General features: G+C 42.8%; 1 protein-coding gene across 6 annotated transcripts in view; it reads right to left on the bottom strand.

The window, feature by feature from the left end:
* Positions 1 to 821: 821 nt before the first annotated feature.
* Positions 822 to 24,146, bottom strand: part of LOC105487740 (toll like receptor 10) — a 49,772-nt gene continuing 26,447 nt past the window's right edge. For 3 of the 6 annotated variants that reach the window (XM_071093733.1, XM_011751389.2, XM_011751387.2), the window contains exon 2: positions 18,880 to 21,908. In XM_071093733.1, the coding sequence (XP_070949834.1) occupies positions 19,411 to 21,846 (2,436 nt within the window). In that variant the 5' untranslated portion in view covers positions 21,847 to 21,908 and the 3' untranslated portion in view covers positions 18,880 to 19,410. Of the gene's footprint in view, positions 6,341 to 7,333; positions 7,620 to 11,081; positions 11,126 to 11,733; positions 11,853 to 12,002; positions 17,426 to 18,879; positions 21,909 to 24,146 lie in introns of those variants that run through there. The other 3 variants (XR_011621360.1, XR_011621361.1, XR_011621362.1) reach the window with 3 other exon arrangements.

Genomic DNA, 24,146 nt, shown 5'->3' with positions numbered 1-24,146 from the left:
ACACTCCGCACACACCCATAAACATACACATACACACTCTACACACACACACTGCACACACACAGACCCCCAAACATATACACACACTGTACACACACACCCAAACATACACACCCATGCATACATACTCCACACGCACCCCATACATACACATGCACACACTCCACACACACATTCTACACACACACTCCCCATACACGCTCCATACACACACACTCCACACACATACCCCATACACACACACAATACACCCATACACATACACACACACTCCACACACACACTCCACACACACACTCCACACACGAACCTCCTGAAACATACACATACACACTCAACACGCACACACATCCTCCACACACTATACACACACCCTACACACACACCCAAACGTACACACACACACCACACACACACCCCAAACATACACACACATCCAAACACACACATGCACACACACTCCCCACACACACTCCACACACTATACACACTCCATGCACACACTACACACACCCAAACATACACACCCATGCATACATACTCCACACGCACCCCATACATACACATGCGCACACTCCACACACACATTCTACACACACACTCCCCATACACGCTCCATACACACACACTCCACACACATACCCCATACACACACACAATACACCCATACACATACACACACACTCCACACACACACTCCACACACAAACCTCCTGAAACATACACATACACACTCAACACGCACACACATCCTCCACACACTATACACACACCCTACACACACACCCAAACGTACACACACACCACACACACACCCCAAACACACACATGCACACACACTCCCCACACACACTCCACACACACTCTATACACACTCCATGCACACACTACACACACCCAAACATACACACACATGCACACACACACACAAATACACACATACACACACACTCCACACACACCCCCACACACTATACACACACTACACACACCTAAACATACACACACACACACTACACAACACCCCCCAAACATACACATATGCACACACACTCCACACACATTTACACACACACTCTCCACACACACTCCACACACACACATCCCAACATACACTCCACACACACATACTCCACATACACACTTCATACACACCTAAATATACATACACACACACCAAATATATGCACACTGTCCACACTCATATTCTACACACACACTCCATACACACACTCACACACACAGATCTACACACACACCCCAAACATATACACACACCACGTATACACACCCACTCCACACACACCCCAAACACACACACAGACCCTAAACATTCACATCCACACACACTCCCAAATATCCACATACACACACACTATACACACACATTCACACATACAAATCACACACACATACACACACTACATGCATACACACCCCCACACCCCATACACCACACCCTCTCTACACACACACACACACTCCACACAACCCACACATACACACCCCATACATACACACTCTGCACACACACATCCTACACGCTTTACTATGGCATTAACCATGTGTGTGTTTGCTAGCGATTTTAAAGTATTTATTATCGTTGTTTGCATGGAAAACCTGAGAATAGACAGGCATATTATCAGAATTATCAGAATTAATAACAGAGTTTACCAAGAGGAAGAAGTAAATGCAGTACCATGAGTATAGCCCTGGATGCTGGAGAATGAGTTTGAATCCTTGCTTCGCTACTTATGATGGAATCTACTTAAATTCTCTGCACTTCTTTGGACTTCAGTTTCCTCATCTATAAAGAGTTATAATAATAAGATCTCCCTCACTGGGTCATTGTGAGATTGAATGCATGTCATTCATGTAAAATGCCTAGAACAGTGCCTGACACATAGTGAGAGTTATATAGATGCCTGCTATAATGATAAGGTAGTATGATATTCTGCTATGACTTTGAGATCAATATGCAAAAATTGATGGTATTCTAAACACTGCCACAGATAGTGAAAAGATATGATTTGTTAAAGATCACGTTTATATAACTTGTAATAGCATAAAAATAAGGTGCCTAGGAATAAATCTAACAGATGATGTGCATGATCTTTAAAAAGAAAACTATAAAATTTTGTCAAATGTATTTAAAGATACTGAAATAAACAGAGAACTATTCTATGTTCTTTATGAAAAATTTATAACCTTGAACACTTTTCTTCCCCTCATATTACTCTTTAATTCAAAGTAGTTCAAAAAAAATATTGATTGGTATATTTAGTGTACGTTGTGGAACTTGACGAGTTTGATTTTAAATGAAGGCTAAATAGTAAATAATTGAGAAGCGTGGGATCAGCACAGAGATTGACAAATAGAACAATGAAATGGAAATGGAATGTCCAGGGAGACTTTCCTGCATTTATAGAAACTGGATAGATGGCAAAGGTGATATTACAGGTCAGTGGAAATAGGGTGAATTATTCAAAAACAATAATACCGGGGCAATTAATCAGCCATTAGCAAAAACTCAAAATTGGATCCTAGCTTCAGTCATACCCTGGACTAAATATTTCAGTGTGAAAAACAAAACAAAGTTGAATATCTTCCTGGTGACCCTGGGTCAGAGAAGCATTTCTTAAACAAGATTGGAGAGCACCAACCATAAAGGAAAAGACCGATAAATGTGACTATGTTAACATAAATTTTGTTAATGTTTTATTATTTTCTGGTTCACCAGGGTAGGCTACCGTCCCAGTTTTGCACTGTCTCCGCACAGGATCATCACACAGCTATGGCCTTTACATGGTGACTTTGCATCACCTGCCCGTAGGGTGGGCAGCATGCATCGCCACACAATTGAGTTTGAGTCTCACCGGGTGACTTGCTTTGGGCAACAGAACGTAGGACAACATGCATGATGCCCAACCAATTTTTTGTTTTTGAGACAGAGTCTCACTCTGTTATGGAGGCTGGAGTGCAGTGATATGATCTACGCTCACTGCAACCTCTGCCTCCCAGATTCAAGCAATTATCATGCCTCAGCCTCCAGAGTAGCTGAGATTACAGGCATGTGCCACTACGCCTGGCTAATTTTTGTATTTTTAGTAGAGATGGGGTTTCATCATATTGGCCAGGCTGGTCTTGAACTCCTGACCTCAAGTGATTCACCCACCTCGGCCTCCCAAAGTGCTGGGACTACAGGCGTGAGCCACCGCGCCTGGCCCCAACCCGAGATTTTAAATGTGCTTGTGTGGTTTTCTTTGGTCTCTTCTATTAATCATGAGATGAACATGCCCTGAGTAGCTGCTGACTTTGAATGTGAAATATAGACAACAGACTTAAACCAGACCTGAAGTCTGAGGCAGAGCCACCCTGGTTGAACAACAGAACTGTGAGTTAGAAAAATACAATTTTGTTGCTTAACTACTGAGATTTATCTGCAATATTATCCTAGCAATAACTGACTAGTACATTAACCTATTCAAATTTTTTTGTGGGGGAGGGGAAAGGACATCAGGGCTCATAGAATCAATAAGAGGGTAGAGGCTTCGAAACAGGCAGGAACCAGGATATTTCTTGGGGATGAATTTCAAGACCATCAGCAAGTGTAAAAAGCAGGCTCTCGTAAGGCCAGGGCACAACTGCTGGGATGAAATAGAATTATTTTCAGCTTCTTTGATCCTTTGGTCAAAATCCAAGTGCTAGGAAGAGAGTATGTAATTGTCCTAGCTTGGACTACCTCCATCCACGAACTAGAGAGTACAGGTATCTCGGTCACTGTCTACCAGACTACATCCCCTGGGAAGAAAAAAAGCCTCAAAAGGAAATGATGAGCCGGGCACAGTGGCTCACACCCGTAATCTCAGCACTTTGGCAGGCCAGGGTGGGTGGATCACTTGAGGTCAGGAGTTTGAGACCAGCCTGGCCAACATGGTGAAATCTGTCTCTACTAAAACTACAAAAATTAGTCGGGTGTGGTGATGCGCACCTGTAATCCAGCACTTTGGAAGGCTGAGGTGGGCGGATCACTTGAGACAGGAGTTTGGGACCAGCCTGGCCAACATGGTGAAACCACATCTCTACTAAAAATACAAAAATTAGCCAGACATGGTGACACGCGCCTGTAATCCCAGCTACTTGGGAGCCTGAGGCAGGAGAATCGCTTGAACTCGTGGGATGGAGGCTGCAGTGAGTCGAGATGGCGCCACTGCACTCCAGCCTGGGTGACAGAGCCAGACTCCATCTAATAAAAAAAAAAAAAAAAAAAAAGGAAGTGGTATACTTTTTAGAAGAAGAGATTGACACTGACACTGGACAGAGCCAGAAACAGAAAATGGCCAAGACACGTGCTGACCGATGTGCTTCTACACTGAGGGTTCCCAGCTTGTGGGATAAGAGTACCTTGGAGAGCTTTGGGGCTGTTGCAAGAGGCCCTAAGTCTATCTGTGCCACAACCATGGTCTGAGGTTTGGCAGATAACATAATTTATATCCCTATCTACCCTTCCCTGAATATATATAGATGCTATTGGATGTTATTGGCTTAATTCAGTGCAAATTCATTTTCAAGAGTTACTAGATTCACAGTAACAGTTGCTTCCTAGGGTAGACTTCCCTAACCAACAAATACTACAAACAGAATGACTGCCACATGGGAGTCTGCAAAATAGAGATCCCTATTTTGATCTCACTAAATTATTCTAAGGTTCAAATGACTAAGTACATGGAGGTGCTTAGAACAGTGCTTGGGACACAGTAAATACGCAGTAAATACCAACCATTAGCCTTCTGACGATGCCATTTCGTCCCATGAGGGCCTGCAGGAAAGAACTCTGCCAGTGTGTGCACTGACCTGGTCACCTCAGTGTATTTCTCACAGTGAACTCACGCTCAGTCTTAAAAGAAGGCCCTCCAACGCTGTGGCTCGCCAGACTGTCTTCCGGTGTCTGGATGGGACCTAAATCTGCCCTTCTGGTGACTTAACCCAGGTGCTGCTTCCCAAGGAAGGTCATCTTAGCCACTAGGTGGCCTCCCTCCAAGTCTTCTCTAAGGCTAGCATTCTTCTTGTCCTATGGGCAACACATAGTCTAGACAGAGGGTAAGGGACATCAACAGAGTAACAACAAGCAGGTTGGTTGGTGTTCGATTTTGCTTTAGAGATGAAGATGGCTTTATCCTACAATAAGCAGACAGGCAGAGCTGGGGGTCAATTTGAGGGGGAAAATAACCCAAACAGAGCTGTGTTTTAGGAAAATTAACCTTCCTAGGGTGTATAGGTCGAAGAATGAAAAGGAGACACTGTCCATGGACGCTTTTTCTCTATAGTGTAGGTTTTTCAAGCTAGAAGAATAACTATAACAACTTTCTGAAGTCAGTTTCCTCATCTGCAACTTCCCCACAGTCTCCCATCCAAGGCCAAGGTAGCCTGATCCCACTAATCATCAGAGACCAGATGAAATCAGGTGTGCTCGGGATTGCACGGTGTGCTATCTATAAAGCACTTGGGGTGTGCTTCTACACTGGGGGTTCCCAGCCTGTGGGCTAAGAATACCTTGGAGAGCTTTGGAACTGTTGCAAGAAGCGCTAAGTCTATCTATGCCACAACCGTGGTCTGAGGCTTGGTAGATAATATAATTTATATCTCTATACTACCCTTTCCTGAATATATATACATAGATGTTATTGGATGTTATTGGATTTAATTCAATGCAAATTAGTTTTCAAGAATTACTAGATTCATAGTAATAGTTTCTTCTTAGTGTAGATTTTCCTAGCCAACAAGTAGTACAAACAAAATGACTGTCACACAGGAGTCTGCAAAATAGAGATCACTATTTTGATCTCACTAAATTGTTCTAAGGTTCAAATGACTAAGTACATGGAGGTGCTTAGAACAATGCTTGCGACACAGTAAAGATGCAGTAAATACCAACTATTATCATAAAGCGATTCTCATTCTTGAAAGGTGGGGCTCACTCATCTAGACGATCTCTAAAGCCATGCTTTGTGCCTTTGAGTTTTAATGGCTTTACACATTTTATGAAAAATCTTGTGATGGGGGCAGACATTCTTTGAGATCTGTTGCTGTTGCTGATGCAGAAAGTGCCTTAGCCCATGAGCCATTCTTCTAAGCTTGGATAGAAGGCGTCCTTGGAAGAGGGCCCATATCTCTTCAATTGACCGTGTGGTCCAGAGAGACCACAGTCGGAGACCTCTGGGCACTAACACAAGGGCAGTCTGTTTCCTCCAGGGACAAATGAACCGACTTCTGTTCTGTCCCACGCAGCTCGTCCACTGCGAAGCTCCCCGAAAAATACTAATGTGACCGCAAGGTGGCACTGCAACCCAAAAGTTCACACAAGGGTGCACCGTTACCCTCAGTTCATTTTTTTTTTTTTTTTTAATTTTTTTGGTTAATTTTTGTTTTTTGATCATATCAATTATTTGTATTATCTTTAGAAATGGAAATGCAAAACTTAAGAATTTTGTAGAGAATTTGAGTGACTTTAAGAGTGTGTCCTCAGAGTCCGGTTTAAGAAACAATTCTTCCGACCCGGAGGTCCTGGAGTTGCAGGAACTACCCTGCCTTCAGGTGAGGGTCTCAGAGGTCATTCATTCCTGAAGTTGGGTATTTGCAAGCTTTTCAAAGCTTTCAGAGCTATCAAAATCAAAGGGCCACAAGATGGAGAAGGCACTGCTTGAAAAAAATATCCTTTTTTCAAGGATATTTTAGGAAAATAATTTTTCAAAAATTTTAATAGGTTTCAGGGGAACCGATGGTGTTTGGTTACATGCGTAAGTTCTTTAGTGGTCGTTTCTGAAATTTTGGTGCCCTCATCACCCAAGCAGTGTATGCTGTACCCAATTTGTAGTCTATTATCCCTCACCTCCCCTCCCACCCTTTCCCCCGAGGCCCTAAAGTCCATTGTATCATTCTTACACCTTTGTGTCCTCAAAGCTTAGCTCCCATTTATATGTGAGAACATGCGATGTTTGGTGTTCTATCCCTGAGTTACTTCACCTAGAATAATGGTCTCCAATTCCATTCAGGTCGCTGCAAATGCCATTATTTTATTCCTTTTTAAGGCCCTCAGTTCATTTTTTTAAAAAAATGATATGTGATATTTTACATATTTATGGAGTACATGTGCTATTTTGTTATATGCATCAAATGTGTAACGATCAAGTCAGGGTATTTGGAGTCTCCATTACCCTGAGTATCATTTCTATGTGTTCTCTCTTCTAGCTACTTGGAAATCAACAATACATTAGTGTTAACTAGAGTCACCCTACTCTGCTATTGAACATCCCCCCACTCCACCCCACCAAAAAAAAAAAAAAAAAAAAGGGATTGTATTGCTCTGCTTGTTTTTAAACTCTTCTTTCTCAGACTTTACCGTGCATAAAATCCAGCCAGGATCTTGCTAAAATGCAGCTTCTGAATCAGTAGGCCTGGGATGGAGCCTGAAATTCTGCATTTCTGACGTCTCTCAGGTGATGTGAACGCTGCAGCCTGGTTTTAGCTGGAGTACAGCTTTCAGCAATTCTCTGTTGTTGTTTCTGATTAGGGACAGGAGTCAGAATTAAGAAGACCAGAAAAATGGCTCCTTTCTGTGCCTTTAGGAGGTGATGAAGAGCAAGAAGAAAAATCAGAAACAACCAAAGAAAACCAGGGCAGCTTTCTCTTTCCATTCCAATCCCATGAGATTTGCGGTTCTGCCCTCAGAGACAACTGATTCAAGGTAGCAGGTGCTCCAGTGAAGGTGAGTTGTGGAGAAGGTCAGACCTTCCCAGTAGGGTCTTTCTCTGACACAAGGACTCCTTCCAGAATTTGTTACAGAATTTACAACACAGGAAGTGACCTGATGCTTCAGCAAACACTTCATGGCTTCCCCCAAAACCAAAGTTGGGGTTCCTGAGAGAGTGCATAGAAAGTCGGGGTGGAGGCTGGGCCCGGTGGCTTATGCTTGTAATCCCAGCACTTTGGGAGGCCGAGGCAGGCGGATTACGAGGTCAGAAGATCAAGACCATCCTGACCAACATGGTGAAACCCTGTCTCTACTAAAAATACAAAAATTAGCCGGGTGTGGTGGCGTGTGCCTGTAGTCCCAGCTACTCGGGAGGCTGAGGCAGGAGAATCACTTGAACCCAGGAGGCAGAGGTTGCAGTGAGCCAAGATCGCATCACTGCACTCCAGCCTGTGACAGAGCGAGACTCCATCTCAAAAAAAAAAAAAAAAAAAAAAAAAAACAAACAAAAAAAACAAGTCTGGGTGGAAAGAGCCAAGCTCAGAATTGAAGAAGTGTGGAGTCACAGGAAGAGGCACTCTGCCGGCAGTGTTACTCTTGCATACATAACGAGATTTATTTTAATCCCATGAACTTCTGCTTTCCACAGTGAGAAGGCCCTGTGGGGAGCAACCAATGAAGTGAAACTGCTTCTACCCCAGTGCTGGGTGTCTGTAGCTATTCACAGGCCCTTGCTTTAAGGTAGATGCATGTGGCAAAACGGGAAGTTGCATTATGGTTGCCTCCTGCTGGGGTTCTTTTTCTCCTGGTATTTTAATTTTAATTTTTTGGATTTGGTTTGGTTTTCCTCTTTAATGATCTTCATATATCATTTTTGTCATTTTTGTTCTTCAGCCTGAAGCTAAGTTTTGAGACAATAAAAAAATTCAAAGCCAAATTTGATCTTTTAGTTTTTATCTATTATAATGATTCAGGTTAAAGTTTGTCCAGCCACCTGCTTGTAAGGGTGAAGGAGGAAGTTGGCTCTATGTTTTCTCTGAGGCTCTGACAATGGAGTTCATTTCCCACCTCTCCCAGGCAGCCTTAGGAGACAAACTTTCCTATTTAATTTGTAGAAAACATGGATCAGGGTGTTCCGGCTGCACCCAAGCCCGGAGTAACAGTTTGGCTTTTATTTGGGTAAATATTACTCCTCTCCGTCTGTGCGCATGAATTGATATGTATAGGTGGGTGGAAGGAGGAGTATTTGGGGGTTGGAAAGGAAGGGTGGGACAGAATCGGGACAGTGGAAAGGAGGAGGTGCTGTGTCACCCTTCTTGCCCCCTTGGGCTGGTTTGGAACCCCCGCGGAGGGAGGAGTGAGAGCTGAAGAAATGGACTACATGAGAAACTCGGAGAGATGGTGGATCCCTCTCTCCACTGGGATGCTGAGAGGTTGACACACAATTTTGAGGAGAGAAACACCGAACCTACTGCTAGCTCCGTGGAACTCGGCATGGCTCCTCATCTCAAGAATAGTTGCATTTGTGATTACTGGGAGAAAGCACCCTTAGCATGGCTGTTAGCATCATCGAGAAAGCACCTTCATTTAGCAATGTCAGTAGTGAGAGACTCTTGCAAGGATCTGCAAAGGGCCCAGGGGTAGCTGCTGCGAGCTAGAGGGGAACGGAGCTGACAGCAAGCTGTCCGGCACCTGTGAGAATCTCAGGTTTGAATGGAAATACTCGTGTGCACGTTTGCAGGAGGGCGAGAGGCCCCATTTCAGCAGGTGGGAGCGGGAATAACTGGGGTCACTGATGTTGTTGTGCCTTCTTTGTAGCCACAGGCTAGTGAGGATTGGTGGCATTTGGATTTCAAACGTCATAAGAATCGCTCTTCCACAACGAGATACCTCCATTCAAGAATAGGGTCTAGCAGGAACAAGTATGTCCATGTTACTGCACATAGGAAAAAAATGAATTCTTCAAGCCACCAAGCTCTTGCTCTACCAGTGTAGAAGAGCATCTGTGAAAGCAGGCTCTGGGCCGGACGCGGTGGCTCACGCCTCTAATCCCAGCACTTTGGGAGGCCGAGGCAGGTGGATCGCCTGAGGTCAGGAGTTTGAGACCAGCCTGGCCAACATGGTGAAAACCCATCTCTACCAAAAATACAAAAAAATTAGCCGGGTATGGTGGTGTGTACCACCTGTACACACCTGTAATACCGGTTACTTGGGAGGCTGAGGCAGGAAAATCACTTGAACCCAGGAGGCAGAGGTTGCACTGAGTGAGACAGCACCACTGCACTCTAGCCTGGGTGACAGAGAGAGACTCCATCTCAAAAAACATAAAAATAAAAAAGCAGGCTCTGTCATCACACTGTCTCACTTTTCTGTCACTAGCCATGAAACTTTGACTTCTGGTTGGGGACTTTATCTGTTAATAGGAATAATGATAACATTTAACCCTTAGATCTATGTGATTTAACAAGTATAACTCATGACAGACTTAGAACAGTGGCTGGCACGTTTGAAATCTCAAGAAGGGCTGAGCATGGTGGCTTATGCCTGTATTCCCAATGCTTTGGGAGGCTGAGGTGAGAGGATCACTTCAGGCCAGGAGTTCAAGATCAGCCTGGGCAATATAGCGAGACCCTGTGTCTACAAAACAATTAAGATACGAGCAGAGCATGGTGGCATGGGCCTGTTGTCCCAGCTACGCGGGAGGCTAAGGTGGGAGGAATGCTTGAGCCCAGGAGGTGGAAGCTGAAGTGAGCCGTGGTCATGCCACTGCAACCCAGCCGGGGCAACAGAGTGAAACCTTGTCTCTAAATAAATGAATAAATAGTAAATCCTCAAGAAAGGTTTAGTGCCTTGTATTGTTAAGTACAAGGCCAGGATGCTAACGACAGCATCATGGAAACTTGTTTTTCCAGAAATAAAAGAGCCAGAAAGAGGTTGAGGGCTCAAGAGTAGTGAGTCCAGGAATCAAAGATATCGATCCTAATGAAACATCAGAGCTAACCTTGCACACATTCTTTCAGCAGCTTTCTCTGGCCTGTTTTTTTCCCCAGGGCCAAAGGTATTGCTGCCAGGAAAGACCCTTAAAGTCCTTAGGTCTAGAAGGTTCCTGGGCATGACCAAGGATCTAACTTTCTTCATAGGGAGAACACAGTCTAATAATGTGGTGCCTTAACCCATCATGGCCTAAAATAATAAAGGCCTCGTCTCCTTTCCATTTTTAATAAACACCACAGGAGGAACATCCAATAAACTTAATATTGTGGTATTAGAATGTGCCTGTTCCAATCTGTCAGAGCAACCCATCTTACCACCGAATTTCACCACATCATACATTAGTACTCGAGATAAAAACTGTCCTGCTGCCAGCGACTTCCTCTGAAACAGAAACAAATCATTGTACAGCTAAGAAATCAGAAGCAATACACATTCTGGCTGCAAAGCCAAGATATTCTCCTTCTCAGGACTGTGTAGCACAGGGCCCCTGTCTATAAAATAATTTGATTAAAAAAATATGTTTTGGCAGGAAGTAGTGGCTCACGCCTGTGATCCCAGCATTTTGGGAGGCCAAGGTGGGCAGATCCCCGGAGGTCAGGAGTTCGAGACCAGCCTGGCGAACATGGCGAAACCCCATCTCTACTAAAAATACAAAAATTACTCCAGCGTGGTGGCGTGCATCTATAATCCCAGCTACTCAGGAGGCTGAAGCAGGAGAATCACTTGAACCTGGGAGGCAGAGTTTGCAGTGAGCCAAGATTGTGCCACTGTACTACAGACTGGGTAACAGAGCAAGACTCCATCTCAAAAAAAAAAAAAAATGTTTTGTGGCCAGGCACAGTGGCTCACGCCTATAATCTCAGCACTTTAGGAGGCCTAGGCAGGCACATTGCTTAAGCCCAGGAGTTCAAGACCAGCCTGGGTAACATGGCAAAACCCTGTTTCTACCAAAAAAGATACAAAAATTAGCTAGGAGTGGTGGTACACACCTGTAGTCCCAGCTATTCAGGAGGCCAAGGTAGGAGGATCACTGGAGCCCTGGAGGTAGAGGTTACAGTGAGCTGTGATTGCACTACTACATTCCTGCATTCCAGGTGAGAATGAGATCCTGTCTCAAAAAAAAAAAAAAAAAAAAAAAAAAAAAAAAAAAAAAAAAAGAATATTTTGAAATGGATGGACCCATGTGAAGTTCAGTGAGTTATTAATGAGAATTGGTACAGAAGAGACGTTTGCATATTGTTTATTTTCTAGCTGGTACCTGTGAGGATCTTTTGCAGCATCCAAGCAACATCTCTTCCTGTTCAAACCCAGGAGCCATCTCTTCATGCATTTTATTGTCCAGTGTGCTGTTCTTGGTTAGTTGTGTCTCTCACCAAGAAGAAAACAGCAGCAGTGTTGTAATTAGTCACAAGGCAGCTCTTCAGAACCTGCTCACATTAAATTACGTACGTCTTCTTGCCTCTGCAGTTCCCTGACAGTATGTTTGTAACGCTGGTTGAATTATTACTCATGCTGCCACATCATCTATCCACCCTGGCTTCCTGTGACTCTCAAAGGTTGTTGCTGTGCTTCATGGATGCAAGCCTTCCCCAGAGGATGCAGGGAAATGTGAGCCTGTACAGTATTCATTTTCCGATTCTGTTAAGTTCACCATTCAGAATTTTATAGTATAAACATAGAACCACAAACCATCCAGCCGCATTTTCTCTTGGCCTCTTGAGGTGGTAACCATTGCATTCCTACCATGGAAGTACTTTTGATTTTGACAGAACTCCCGCCTTCCACACAAGGGTAGGCAAGGGGTCAGTGCACAAAGAGAGAAGAGCAGTCCCGCTCCTGCAAGAAACATTCCTCCTTCATCAGGCACAGCTTAATACTGACTGGCAGAGCACCATGTAACCATGGGAGGCAAGAGAGGATGTGGATTGGAAGGCCCATTGGTGTTCAGTTTTGAAAGCCATCCTTGAAGGACTGCCTGGCACATGGCTCAGAGCATACAGCAATGGCAGCTACTACCCTGGGTGCCCGAGGCTGGGGGCACAGGGGGACGCAGGATAAAGGACACTTGCCAGCACACCTGCCACCCTCAGGTGTTATAGACAAGAGGTGGCACCACAGTCAAAACACAGATGGGCATAGGTCCACACTGGTGGCTCCAGCCCAAGGGTCAGCGATGAGCTGCTGTTAGCCAATGCCCTGAAGTCATCTTGTGTTCAATGTGAGAGCCACCCCAATCAACATGTCAGCAGCATTCTGGTGCCCAATCCTAGGTGGGCCTGTACTGCTTTCCAGGCCACCCGCCTCAGATGGGGACCCAATCACCAGTCTCTGAGAGAACCCCAAAGATGTGAATTCCAGAGCTCCTCAGGCTATCTGGTTGACTCCATGTTTGCGGTAGAGGGTCAGAGGTCATCTCAAAGGGAAGAAATAAAGACTGGGGTCCATATGGGTCTGCATCTGGGCTGGGGCATCCCACTTGGGGAACACTGCCAGTCCTAGCTGTACCAGGCCCTCAGAAGAACTTAGAAAGTTCAAGGGAGACCTTCCGAAGCACCGGGGCAAGGGGAGATCTGAGGTATGGACCCGCAGCAGGGCTTCATTGGCCCAGTGCTGCCCCTTCCCCTCTAAAAAGGCTAAGGCAGCAAAAGAACAGGAGAAGTAGTTGGGGGTCGTGGAGCCAGGTACCCCATTTGCAGTGATTCATATAATCTGCAGACTCCAAAATAGTTAAAGGGCTGCCCAGAGCAAGCCCCTGAGATCCGGCAGCTTCCAATAGAAGGAGGCAAAGAGAAGATTCATGAAGTGTGCGGGGATTGGGGGAATCACCAGGCCAGTGATGGCACATCCCAGAAAGTGTTAGCAAAAATACAGATGGTGAGGGATGCCCCTTGATATGGTTTGGCTGTGTCCCCACCCAAATCTCATCTTGAACTGTGGCTCCCATAATTCCCACATGTTGTGGGAGGGACCCAGTGGGAGGTAATTGAATCATGGGGCAGTTTCTCCCACACTGTTCCCACGATGGTGAATAAGTCTCACGAGATCTGATGGTTTTATAAGGGGTTTCCCTTTTTGCTTGGCTCCCATTCCCTCTTGTGTGCCACCATGTGAGATATGCCTTTCACCTCTGCCATGATTGTAAGGTCTCCCCAGGCACATGGAACTGTGAGTCTATTAAACCTCTGTTTCTTTACAAATTACCCAGTCTTGGGTATGTCTTTATCAGCAGCGTGAAAATGGACAAATACACCCCTTTACGAGTAAAATCTGTATCCTTGATTTCCAACAACAAGCACTGACACTGAAGGGGGCAGCCTTGGCAACAGAGGCCCTGAGGGACTTCAGAGAAGCAGAGGAGGCTGATCAACAAAGGGTTCACAGAAAGAAAATCCTTGGGGAGTGGACCTGTGCCAGGCACTGTTCTAGGAAGAGATGGAGACAATATCTGTGAGCAAAACAGAAAAAAAAAATCTCTGCTCTAAAAGAGTTTGCATTCTAGTGGGGGAAGACAGGGAATCAGCAGGATAAAGAGAAAAATTAGAAGTAAACTTAGAAGATGGCAAATGCTGTGGAGAAATAAAAAGCAAGGAAGGTGAACAATGAGTGCCGCCATTTTCTACTAGGTCATCCAGGAAGTCTTCAATGGAAATGGGATTGGAGCAAAGATTTGAAGGGCAAAAAGAATACTGAAATAAATGTCTCAGGGAAAATGTGAATTGATTTAGAGTCCACTCCACTGGTTTTTCATTAAGTATGTCAAAATGATGATTAGAATGTGCATGTGTTGTTAGAGGATTAACAGTTACCCTTGAGGCTGCTCGGACACCACTAACAAGACAAGTATCTCACTGTGAAGAGGCAGACATGGGGCTGCTGTCGGGAGTTGTGCTGGCCAGGAGCCCCCACCCAGCCTCCCTAACCCTAACCCTGAACACCCCTACTGTTGGCTGCATCTTTGTCCTTGAACACCTGGAACGCAACGTTGTCCAGCAGCTCAGAGCCCCCATCTGTGAAAGAGGGCAGTGTCTCAGCAGCTGGCTGTTGAATAGGTGTACAGGTGTAGGCCACTTCCAGACCCACAGTCGGGAGTTTTTCACTGTGCTTGTCCCCTGGGGGACTTCAGGATGCACCACCAGATCCACTCCCTCCCTCAGGTGGGTCCTCAAGGAGCCCTGTCCAGGGTTAAAAGCATCAAGGGCAGCAGCACGTCATGGGTCACAGCAAACCAGGTGGAAAACTGAGCTCAGGGACCAGGGAATGTATCCCCAGCAGGGTGCTAGTGATTAAGTTGCCTTTGAAACCTCCAGGGGAGAAGAGGCTCCCCATTATTTCCCATCCTTTACGTAGAGAACATTTTCGGGCTCCTAGACCAGGGGTGGCTGACCTGAGGAGCAGTCCCCATTGCAAGTTACTGATGGCAAAATAATGTTTTTATCAGGGATGGAATCAGGTGGCAAATACAGGAAGACTGTATTTGGCCATGGAGGAAGACTGCAGAGAGAGTCTAGACCTCAAGTGACTTTGGGGAATATAGATGGGCTAATCAAAGTGTCCCATCCAGGGCTCTGTTCTTGAGAATTGCAATAGAAGGAATGAGAGAATAAAATGAAATGCAAAAAAGAAAGGCCACTTGGTTGTGGATTGGAAGGAAAAACTTTAGGAGTTAAAAGACTATGACCTGGGCTTGGGTGGGTCATTTAAAATTCTAAAGCCTCAATTTCCCCATTTGAAAGTGAGAGTTATACTTGACAATCTCTAAATTCTCACTCACTTTTGATATGTCTAATCTATGCTTCTCTTGAATGGTTCATCATAATAGATAAAGGAGTGAATTTTGGGGAACCATTGCCAAAAATTAGATGTAAAATTCCTTCTTCCCACTAATCTGTTGGGAATTCAAGGATTGCAATTCCATTTCAGTACAGCCCTCTTTGCCACATTTGCTGAGAGAATACAGACCATTCTCAACAACTCAACTGTTGACGTCCAGAAAGGATTGCAATGTATCTGTAGAGATGCTAAGAGATTGTGAAGGCCTTCTGAGGAATGCACAGAGAGACTTCACTTAAGAGCTCAGTTTCCTCGGGGAAAATAAATGAAAGAAGTTCCAGGTTGACAAATAGCAAGGAAATAAAAAGGAACTTACAAGCTCCAGAGTAATTTTTAAAACATGATCGGAGTTCATGACACTGGCTGCTGTTACAGCATTCAGTCTGGGTACGTCACTTCCGCATCAATGTCGTGATTCAGAACAGTGGGTCTTTGTTGAAATCTGAGATTTCTTGGGTAAAAGTATATCATCAGGTTTGTATGAGGCTAGGTGTTACTTATATTTCAAGCCTCAAAAGCAAATAACATTCAACTCATGTAAAATTTATTTTTTCTGATTGTAAGTCATAACAGTCAAAACCAAGCATATTAGGAAATTTTGGATGGTATTTAAGTTTCTGAGAAAGGAACAGCACAATGATTTGATAGGTAAGATTTAAGGATTACCCAGCTGTGAAGTTGCTGAGAGCTCAGCCTAATGTGTTATTTTTAAATTTGTAATAAAACACATCTATTTTTTAAATGGTATTGCTAAACTGAGGGTTCTACCATGAAATGACTAAATCCTGGTGACTTTAGGTCTAATCTTACATTCTTTGCATGTTCCAAATTAATTAAATGTGAATTAATTAATTAAAGCTGAATTAATTAAGCAAAGGTGAATTCATTAAATAATTAAAGGTGAATTCATTAACTAATTAAAGGTGAAAGTCTCATTTTGAATAATTTACTCAAGATTTACAAACCCTCATGCAGAATCGGTCTCACTCCTCCAGAAGCCAAGAATCACATTTACATCAGTGTCCCGCCCAGGAAAGACACCTTCCCCATGCTTTGTCCCCACTCCACTGTAGTTTCCTTGGGTTTCCCCTTCTGCCAGACAGACCATGGGCTCACCAGGGAAGAGAAAGAGAGATGCTCAGCCCCGAGGCTGCTGGATTCTAGCTCCTCAACTCCAGCTACTAGCCAAATGGTAGCATGGCCTGGCTTCTAGATCAACACCCAGTGCCCTCCCTGTACTCTCGAGTTGGCCTTCTTGAGTACAAATTTTAAAATAATCACTAGTGTGAGGAACTCATAAGATCACAAACTATAAGAAAATGAATTAGATGCAGAATCCAGTTTTAACTTGTTTAGGGGATTAGTCTTAGTAGATGGTGTGATGGCTAATATTGACTGTCGACTTGATTGGATTGAAGGATGCAAAGTATTGTTCCTGGGTGTGTCTGTGAGGGTGCTGTCAAAAGGGATTAACATTTGAGTCAGTGGAATGGGAAAGGGAGACCCACCCTTAATCTGGGAGGGCACCATCTAGTCAGTTGCCAGCATACCTAGAATAAAAGGAGGCAGAAGAACATGACAAAACTAGACTGGGCTAGCCTCCCAGCCTACATCTTTCTCCTGTGCTGGATGCTTCCTGCCCTCAAACATTGCACTCCAAGTTCTTCAGCTTTCGGACTCGGACTGGCTTCCTTGCACCTTAGCTTGCAGATGGTCTATTGTGGGACCTTGTAATTGTATGGGTAAATACTCCTTAATAAACTCCCATATATATTGCGTATTGTGTGAGTCAATACTCCTTAATAAATTCATATATATATGAGCTTATATATCCTTATAAATTTATTTATATATATATATATATATATATCCTATTAGTTCTGCCCCTCTAGAGAACCCTGACTAATACAGATAAAATGAGATTTTTAAAAGTAGATGCTTTTCTAGGTCAAGAGCAACCAAATTTTGGCAATTTCACATGACTTGAGCTCTACTTAGGAATCCTTCAATTCTGGATTCTCTGTCTTCTTACCTGAGTTTAACCTATTCCTGCTCTTCCTGAGCTTCTCAGAATATGCCTTCAGATTCCACCATCTATCCTTAAGCCAGTTGAGTTCCCGCTAAGCTCTTCTAGCCAACCCAACATCCATTCCATAAACATTCATTGAGCACCGGTTCTGAACCAGGGAATGCTGCAGACACAAGGTCAGATGTATGTCTGTCTTAACCTTTGAGGAGTTCATAGTCTAGTGAGAAACAGAAACTTTAAACATGTACATAATTAGGTTAATGATAGAAATATGTCCAAAGTGTGGAAGAGAATCAAGAAGCATCATGCTTATGGGAAAGAGTAAGGAAGATTTCAAAGAAGAGTCAATATGTGGATTGTGTCCTGAGAGAACTGTAAGATTTCCTGAACAAACCCAAGAAGGGAAGGCATTACAGCAGGCGCAATGTGAAATCTGGGCTCTGGAGCCATGAAAGAACACTGAAAGTTCTGGGGAAGGGCCAGTAGCTCCATAGGGCCCAATGATAGGATGCAAGGAGGGGCTGGGTGTGGTGGCTCACACCTGTAATCCCAGCACTTTGGGAGTCCAAGACAGGAGGATCATTTGAGGCCAGAATTTCAATACTGCAGTGAGCTACGATCGAACCACTGCATTCCAGCCTGGGTGACAGAGCGAGAGCTAGTCTCTAACAATTAAAAATAAAGAAGATGCAAGGAGATAAATGGAGATTGGTGTCAGATCTTAAAGGAGCATGACGTTCTCTCCCTGAATCATGTGTTTAAGCCACAGAATTTTTTTCTAACCAGAAAAATGACATGGTATTTATAAATTTGCAAAATTATAATTTTTTATATTTTATGCTTTTCTTCCTGTGACCTGCGAGACCAGAATGAAGAATCAAGCCAAATGAGTAGGATGTGTAGGCTTTAAAAACTATCTTTATTGTTTTTTTCTACTTATAAAAGAAATACAGATTCATTCTAAGTAATTCAAACATTATAGAAATATACAACATAGAAATCAAATGCTCCCTGTAATCCAACCTCCCAGACCCAAACCACTGTTACTACATCTGGTGTAGATTTCTTTATACTTTTATTTCAATGGCAAAAGCCACAATTAGTTTTGCACCAACCTAATAGTTTATAACATATTAATATGTTTTTTCCATACCAGTAAATATAGAGTTACCTCATTTTTTTAGTGGCATGTAATATTGTATTACATGTATTTGTTGAATTAGACCTTATGTTGTGGACATGAGGATGTTTTCCATTTTCTTTCTTTCTTTCTTTCTTTCTTTTTTTTTTTTTTTTGACACGGAGTCTTGCTCTGTCTCCAGGCTAGAGTGCAGTGGCTCAATCTCGGCTCACTGCAACCTCCACCTCCTGGGTTCCAGCAATTCTCCTGCCCCAGTCTCCCAAGTAACTGGGACTATGGGCGTGTGCCACCATGCCCAGCTAATTTTTGTATTTTTAGTAGAAACGGGGTTTCACCATGTTGGCCAGGATGGTCTCCATCTCTTGACCTCGTGATCCACCCACCTTGGCCTCCCAAAGTGCTGGGATTACAAGCATGAGCCACTGTGCCAGGCCACATTTTTCATGATTATAAACAATCCTGGGATGAACACCTTTTTCCATAAGCCCTTATAAACTTGTGAAGGTGTTTCTATAGGATACATTCTTAGAAATCCTTCCGGAAACTGATATGAAGGGAATAACCATTTTTTATTTTAATGAGTATTGCCAAACTGCCATCATAAAGGTTATATCAATTTACATCCCAACAGTGTGTGGTCCCCAACTTCCCTAGGGCTGTGGGATTTTATAGACAGTCTGTTCTCATCAGAGAGACTGTAGAACCTCGAGACTCTTCATTTAACTCTGTGAATGTCTGCAGTTCATACATTTCTCTGGTGGCTGATATGTTAACATTAATAGCAACTCGAAGGTTTGCCCAGAAAAGCCCACATTTACGCCTATCCTTGGGCCATTCCAAGTATGCTTTTTTTTCCAGGAGAGTTTTCAGTTTATGACACCTTGTGGGAATGCAGTAGAATGGAATGGGTTCCAGTAAGATAAGAATTATATGATCAGAATTTTCATGGAAGAGATTGTGGTAGGCAAAGTAGAATTCATAATGGCACCACTCATTCTGGACAAAGTTGGGAGACAAAACAAAGATGGACTTATAGCTTTTCTCAATGAAGCTTACAATATTTTCACTAATGCTCTTGCCAGGGTCAAAGTATCTTTCATAAAGGCAAATCAAGATAGAACCATCTTCTTTCTCTAGATTGGGGATCAATTCATTCTTCACCCACAGAGAATCATGTTCACTGTATGAAATAAATGCGTGGAATCGGACATTTCTCTTGAGTTGTTCTTGAGTTGTCTTCCTAACCCTGTGCCATGTTTGTGTGCATTGACCTAACATCCTGAAATACCAGGGCAGATCAAAGTGGAGACAGCAGAAGGCCACAGCCAACCCCAGAACTAGCATGATAACCACAATGGTGACAATCAACAGAGCTGTGTTGCAAGATAGTTCAGGGAGATGAACATCTTTTAACCGAGTGCCCCTTAGGTTTAAAGGGTATTCACAGGTGTAAGAATCTGACCATCCAACCATCATGACCTCTGAATATGTTTCAAGCTGAATGAAATTTTTTAATTCACAAGTACACCGGAATGGATTTCTTCCCGCATTTAGAGTCTTAACTTCCTGGCAGCTCTGAACAAAATCCAGAGATGGGCTGAGAATTAAGTTCATTTCAACGTTCAGAATTGAAAGTCTACTGAAATGACTGCACCCAGGGAGATCAGTTAGGAAATTAAAAGCAATATTTAGCTCTCGTAAGGCCATCAGATGAATAGTCTCTTTAGGTACAGTTTGGATTTGGTTATTATTTAGGTCAAGTATTTGAATACCTTTGGGCAAGCACCTGAAGACAGAATCAGACAATTTATTGTATGACAGATTCATGTTGACCACAGTTTCTGGCCATAAGCAATTTTCATCATTTTTATGTTGTAATAGATTTTGACTCAGATCCAAGTGTTCCAAGGGTGTGTTGTTAGCAAAGCAACTCACTAAAGAAAGTGTCTCCAGTTTATTGCTATTCAAAAGGAGAGTTTTCAAGTGAGGCAGTTGGATAGTTCTTTTAAACAACTCGTCTGTTAAGATATTATTGGCAAAATTTAAATATTGGAATTTTGTAGGATAATTAGGGAAAAGCATATGTGGCATTTGTGCATTTGATATTGTCATGTTTTCTATGTCCATTTTGGTCAAAAGCAAATAGATGTTATCCTGTTGAATGTAAAACACTCTGAAATGTACATGCTCCAATTTTATAGTTCTCATTACAGTATTTGAGTAGTCAAATGAATTGTGGTCAAGATAAGCCTTACCACCAAAAGTCACATTTTGGATCTGAAAGTGTTCCACTGATGTATGCCAAACAAATTGTAAGATATGGAAAAGGTCGTCCCAGAGTAAATCAACTTTATTAAGTAATAGAACTGATGTCTTAGCATTTTCTAAACTAATATTTCGTTGCATTTCATAACTTACAAATTGGCTTTTGCCATCTATATTTGTCATTTCTAATATTTTTGAAGTCTTGATTCCATCACGCAAAAGAACCCAGAAATTTGTGTCCATTGGTAAAACAATGTGCAGTTTTGTCGTGTTTAAGATGGGCAGGCTACCTTCTTCATAATGAGAAAGAGTTCTGAATCCTAAGAAGACAGTATTTAGATGCAGATGAGCAATTTTCTGGAAATCTGATTTTTGTATTTTTGCCCCACTCAAACCTAGGATTTCCAGGTGTGACATGTTGCCAGCTTCCTCACAGATAGGCATGGTGTCAAAGTCATTAAAAGAAAGATCTAAATACCTGAGACCTGCCAGTAAATACCAAGTTACGCTCTTCAGTCTGTTATTAGACAAATCTAAATATCTTAACTCCTTGTTGAATTCAAAGGTTTTGAGATTCAGCTGTTGAATTCTGTTATGGTGTAGAATCAACACTTTCAGTTTGGAGACAGAATGAAAATCTGAACTCTGGAGTTGAAAAAGGAGGTTATAGGATAAATCCAGTGTGGTTGTGGCTGGGGTCAAGTCTGCGGGAACCTTTCTTAGAGACATGTTGGAGCAGTTGGTCATCAGTTCCCTTTCTTCTGGCAGCTCTGGAGCCTCGCCCTCTACTGTCATAACAATACTACAAAATATGTAAATGTTTCTGATGAGTCTCATTGTATTTCCAAGGATTTTACCACTGATTTCCTCATATGAATGATGAAGATGAGCTCAAAACCCTAAAAAGACAGTATATAATGTTAGGTTTTTATTTGGTTAAATCCTGTAGGACTTTTATTTGTGAAAAAAATGCCAACATCTGACTATATTCATCAAGAGGTTGGAATAGGGTCCCAATCTGTATGTTGGGTCTTTGACTTGATCTCAGAGCATTGGCTGAGAAGTCTCCAAGCTGGCTACTGTGCCATATCTCCGTTGTTGAGGCAAGTCAGGATTCTCAGAGAGGAGAAGCATAATGGCCCTTCGGTTTAAGAACCGCATTGTCAGGTCAGACTCAACACCCTCTCTCACATCTCCTTTTGATAGCCTGAAGATTTCAAGAAAATTGAAAGTAATTTGTTTTATTACCAGACACTGTGAACCTTTGACTTGATATCAAGGAGTTATCCCTCAATTTTTGTATTTGTGGATATAGAAAGTCCCTGGAGCTAATATTGGACTTTGAACACTTACCTATACAGATGGAAGTTTCAAAACAGGAAACAAATAGAATGATTCCTGTCCTTCTGCCTCTATATGTCTTCAGGTTAGTGGCAAAAGCAATCTGGATCACTGCCAAATAATAGTATTAATGTTGAGAAACAATTTCCAGGTGTGACATGTTGCCGGCTTCCTCACAGATAGGCATGGTGTCAAAGTCATTAAAAGAAAGATCTAAATGTCTGAGACCTGCCAGTGAATACCAAGCTACAATCTTCAGTCTGTTATTAGACAACTATAAATGCCTTAACTTCTTGTTGAATTCAAAGGTCTTGATATTCATCTGTTGAATTCTGCTATGGCATAGAATCAAAACTTCCGGGTTAGATTTCAATGTGTCAAGACACATACTAATTGCTTCGTGTATATTATTTATTTATCACCATACTCTGTGAGGGAAGTACTATTACTCCCATTTGATAGACAAAGAAACTGAAGGATATAGAATTCTGAGGACTTTGGGAGACATGTTAAGCTTCATGTGGTTTGATTAGACATAGAACAGAGGTAGTTGGAATACTAAGATTTTACAATATTCATTATTCAAGATATTTATTAAGTACCTATTCTGCCTTTTCTAGGCACTGGGGAAGTAGCAGTGAAAAGAACAGATTTCTGTTTTTACACAGCTTACATTCTAGAGAGAGGGTAAGAAAAGAGAGACTGCAAACAACACAATACATTTATATGTTATGACTCACAATTCCACATGCCTGGGGAGGCCTCACAATCAGGGTGGAAGGCGAATGAGCAGTAAAGTAATGTCTTACGTGGCAGCAGGCAAGAGAGTGTGTGCAGGGAAACTCCCCTTTATAAAACCACAAGATCTCGTGAGACTTATTCACTATCATGAGAGCACGGGAAAGACCTGCCCCTATGATTCAATTACTTCCCACCAGGTCCCTCCCACATATGGGAATCATGGGAGCTACAGTTCAAGATGAGATTTGGGTGGGGACCAATATCAGGCAGTGATATTGACTTGAAGGAAAAATAACTACTATAAGGGAAACAGAAAGAGACTGGGGAGTGATTTTTTTGTATAGAATGATCAAAAAAGGCCTCCCTGATAGTGACATTCATACAGAGATCTAAAGCAGGTGAAGAAGCAAGCCACTTGTTGTCTAGGGAAAGAGTATTTTGGAGAGAGAGAACAGCAAGTACAAATTTAAAGATCCTGATGTGCTTGGAAAATGTGAGGAAGGCCTGGAGTGGAGTTAGGGGAGGAAATCAGAGAAAAGGTCAGATCTTGTAAGAACTTGGCAATTTTCCTCTGACTGAAATAAGAAACCAGCAGAAGATTTAGAGTCCAGGAGTGGCAGGTTCTGGCATACATTTTAAAGATTCCTCTGTTTGAGGCAACCTACAGAATGGGAGAAAATTTGTGCAATCTATCCATGTGACAAAGGGCTAATACCCAGAATCTACAAAGAACTTAAAAAAATTTACAAGAAAAAACAACCCCATCAAAAAGTGGGTGAAGGATATGAACAGACACTTCTCAAAAGACGACATTTGTGTAGCCAACAAACATATGAAAAAAAGCTCATAATCACTGGTCATTAGAGAAATGCAAATCAAAACCACAATGAGATACCATCTCATGCCTGTTAGAATGGCGATCATTAAAAAGTCAGGAGACACGAGATGCTGGAGAGGGTGTGGAGAAATAGGAACACTTTTACACTGTTGGTGGGAATGTAAATTAGTTCAACCATTGTGGAAGACAGTGTGGCGATTCCTCAAGGATCTAGAAC

Source organism: Macaca nemestrina, chromosome 3, assembly GCF_043159975.1.
Source record: "Macaca nemestrina isolate mMacNem1 chromosome 3, mMacNem.hap1, whole genome shotgun sequence".
NCBI classification, from domain to species: Eukaryota; Metazoa; Chordata; class Mammalia; order Primates; family Cercopithecidae; genus Macaca; species Macaca nemestrina.
The sequence above is the reverse complement of the archived record's forward strand: the minus strand, read 5'-3'. Positions and strand labels throughout refer to the sequence as shown.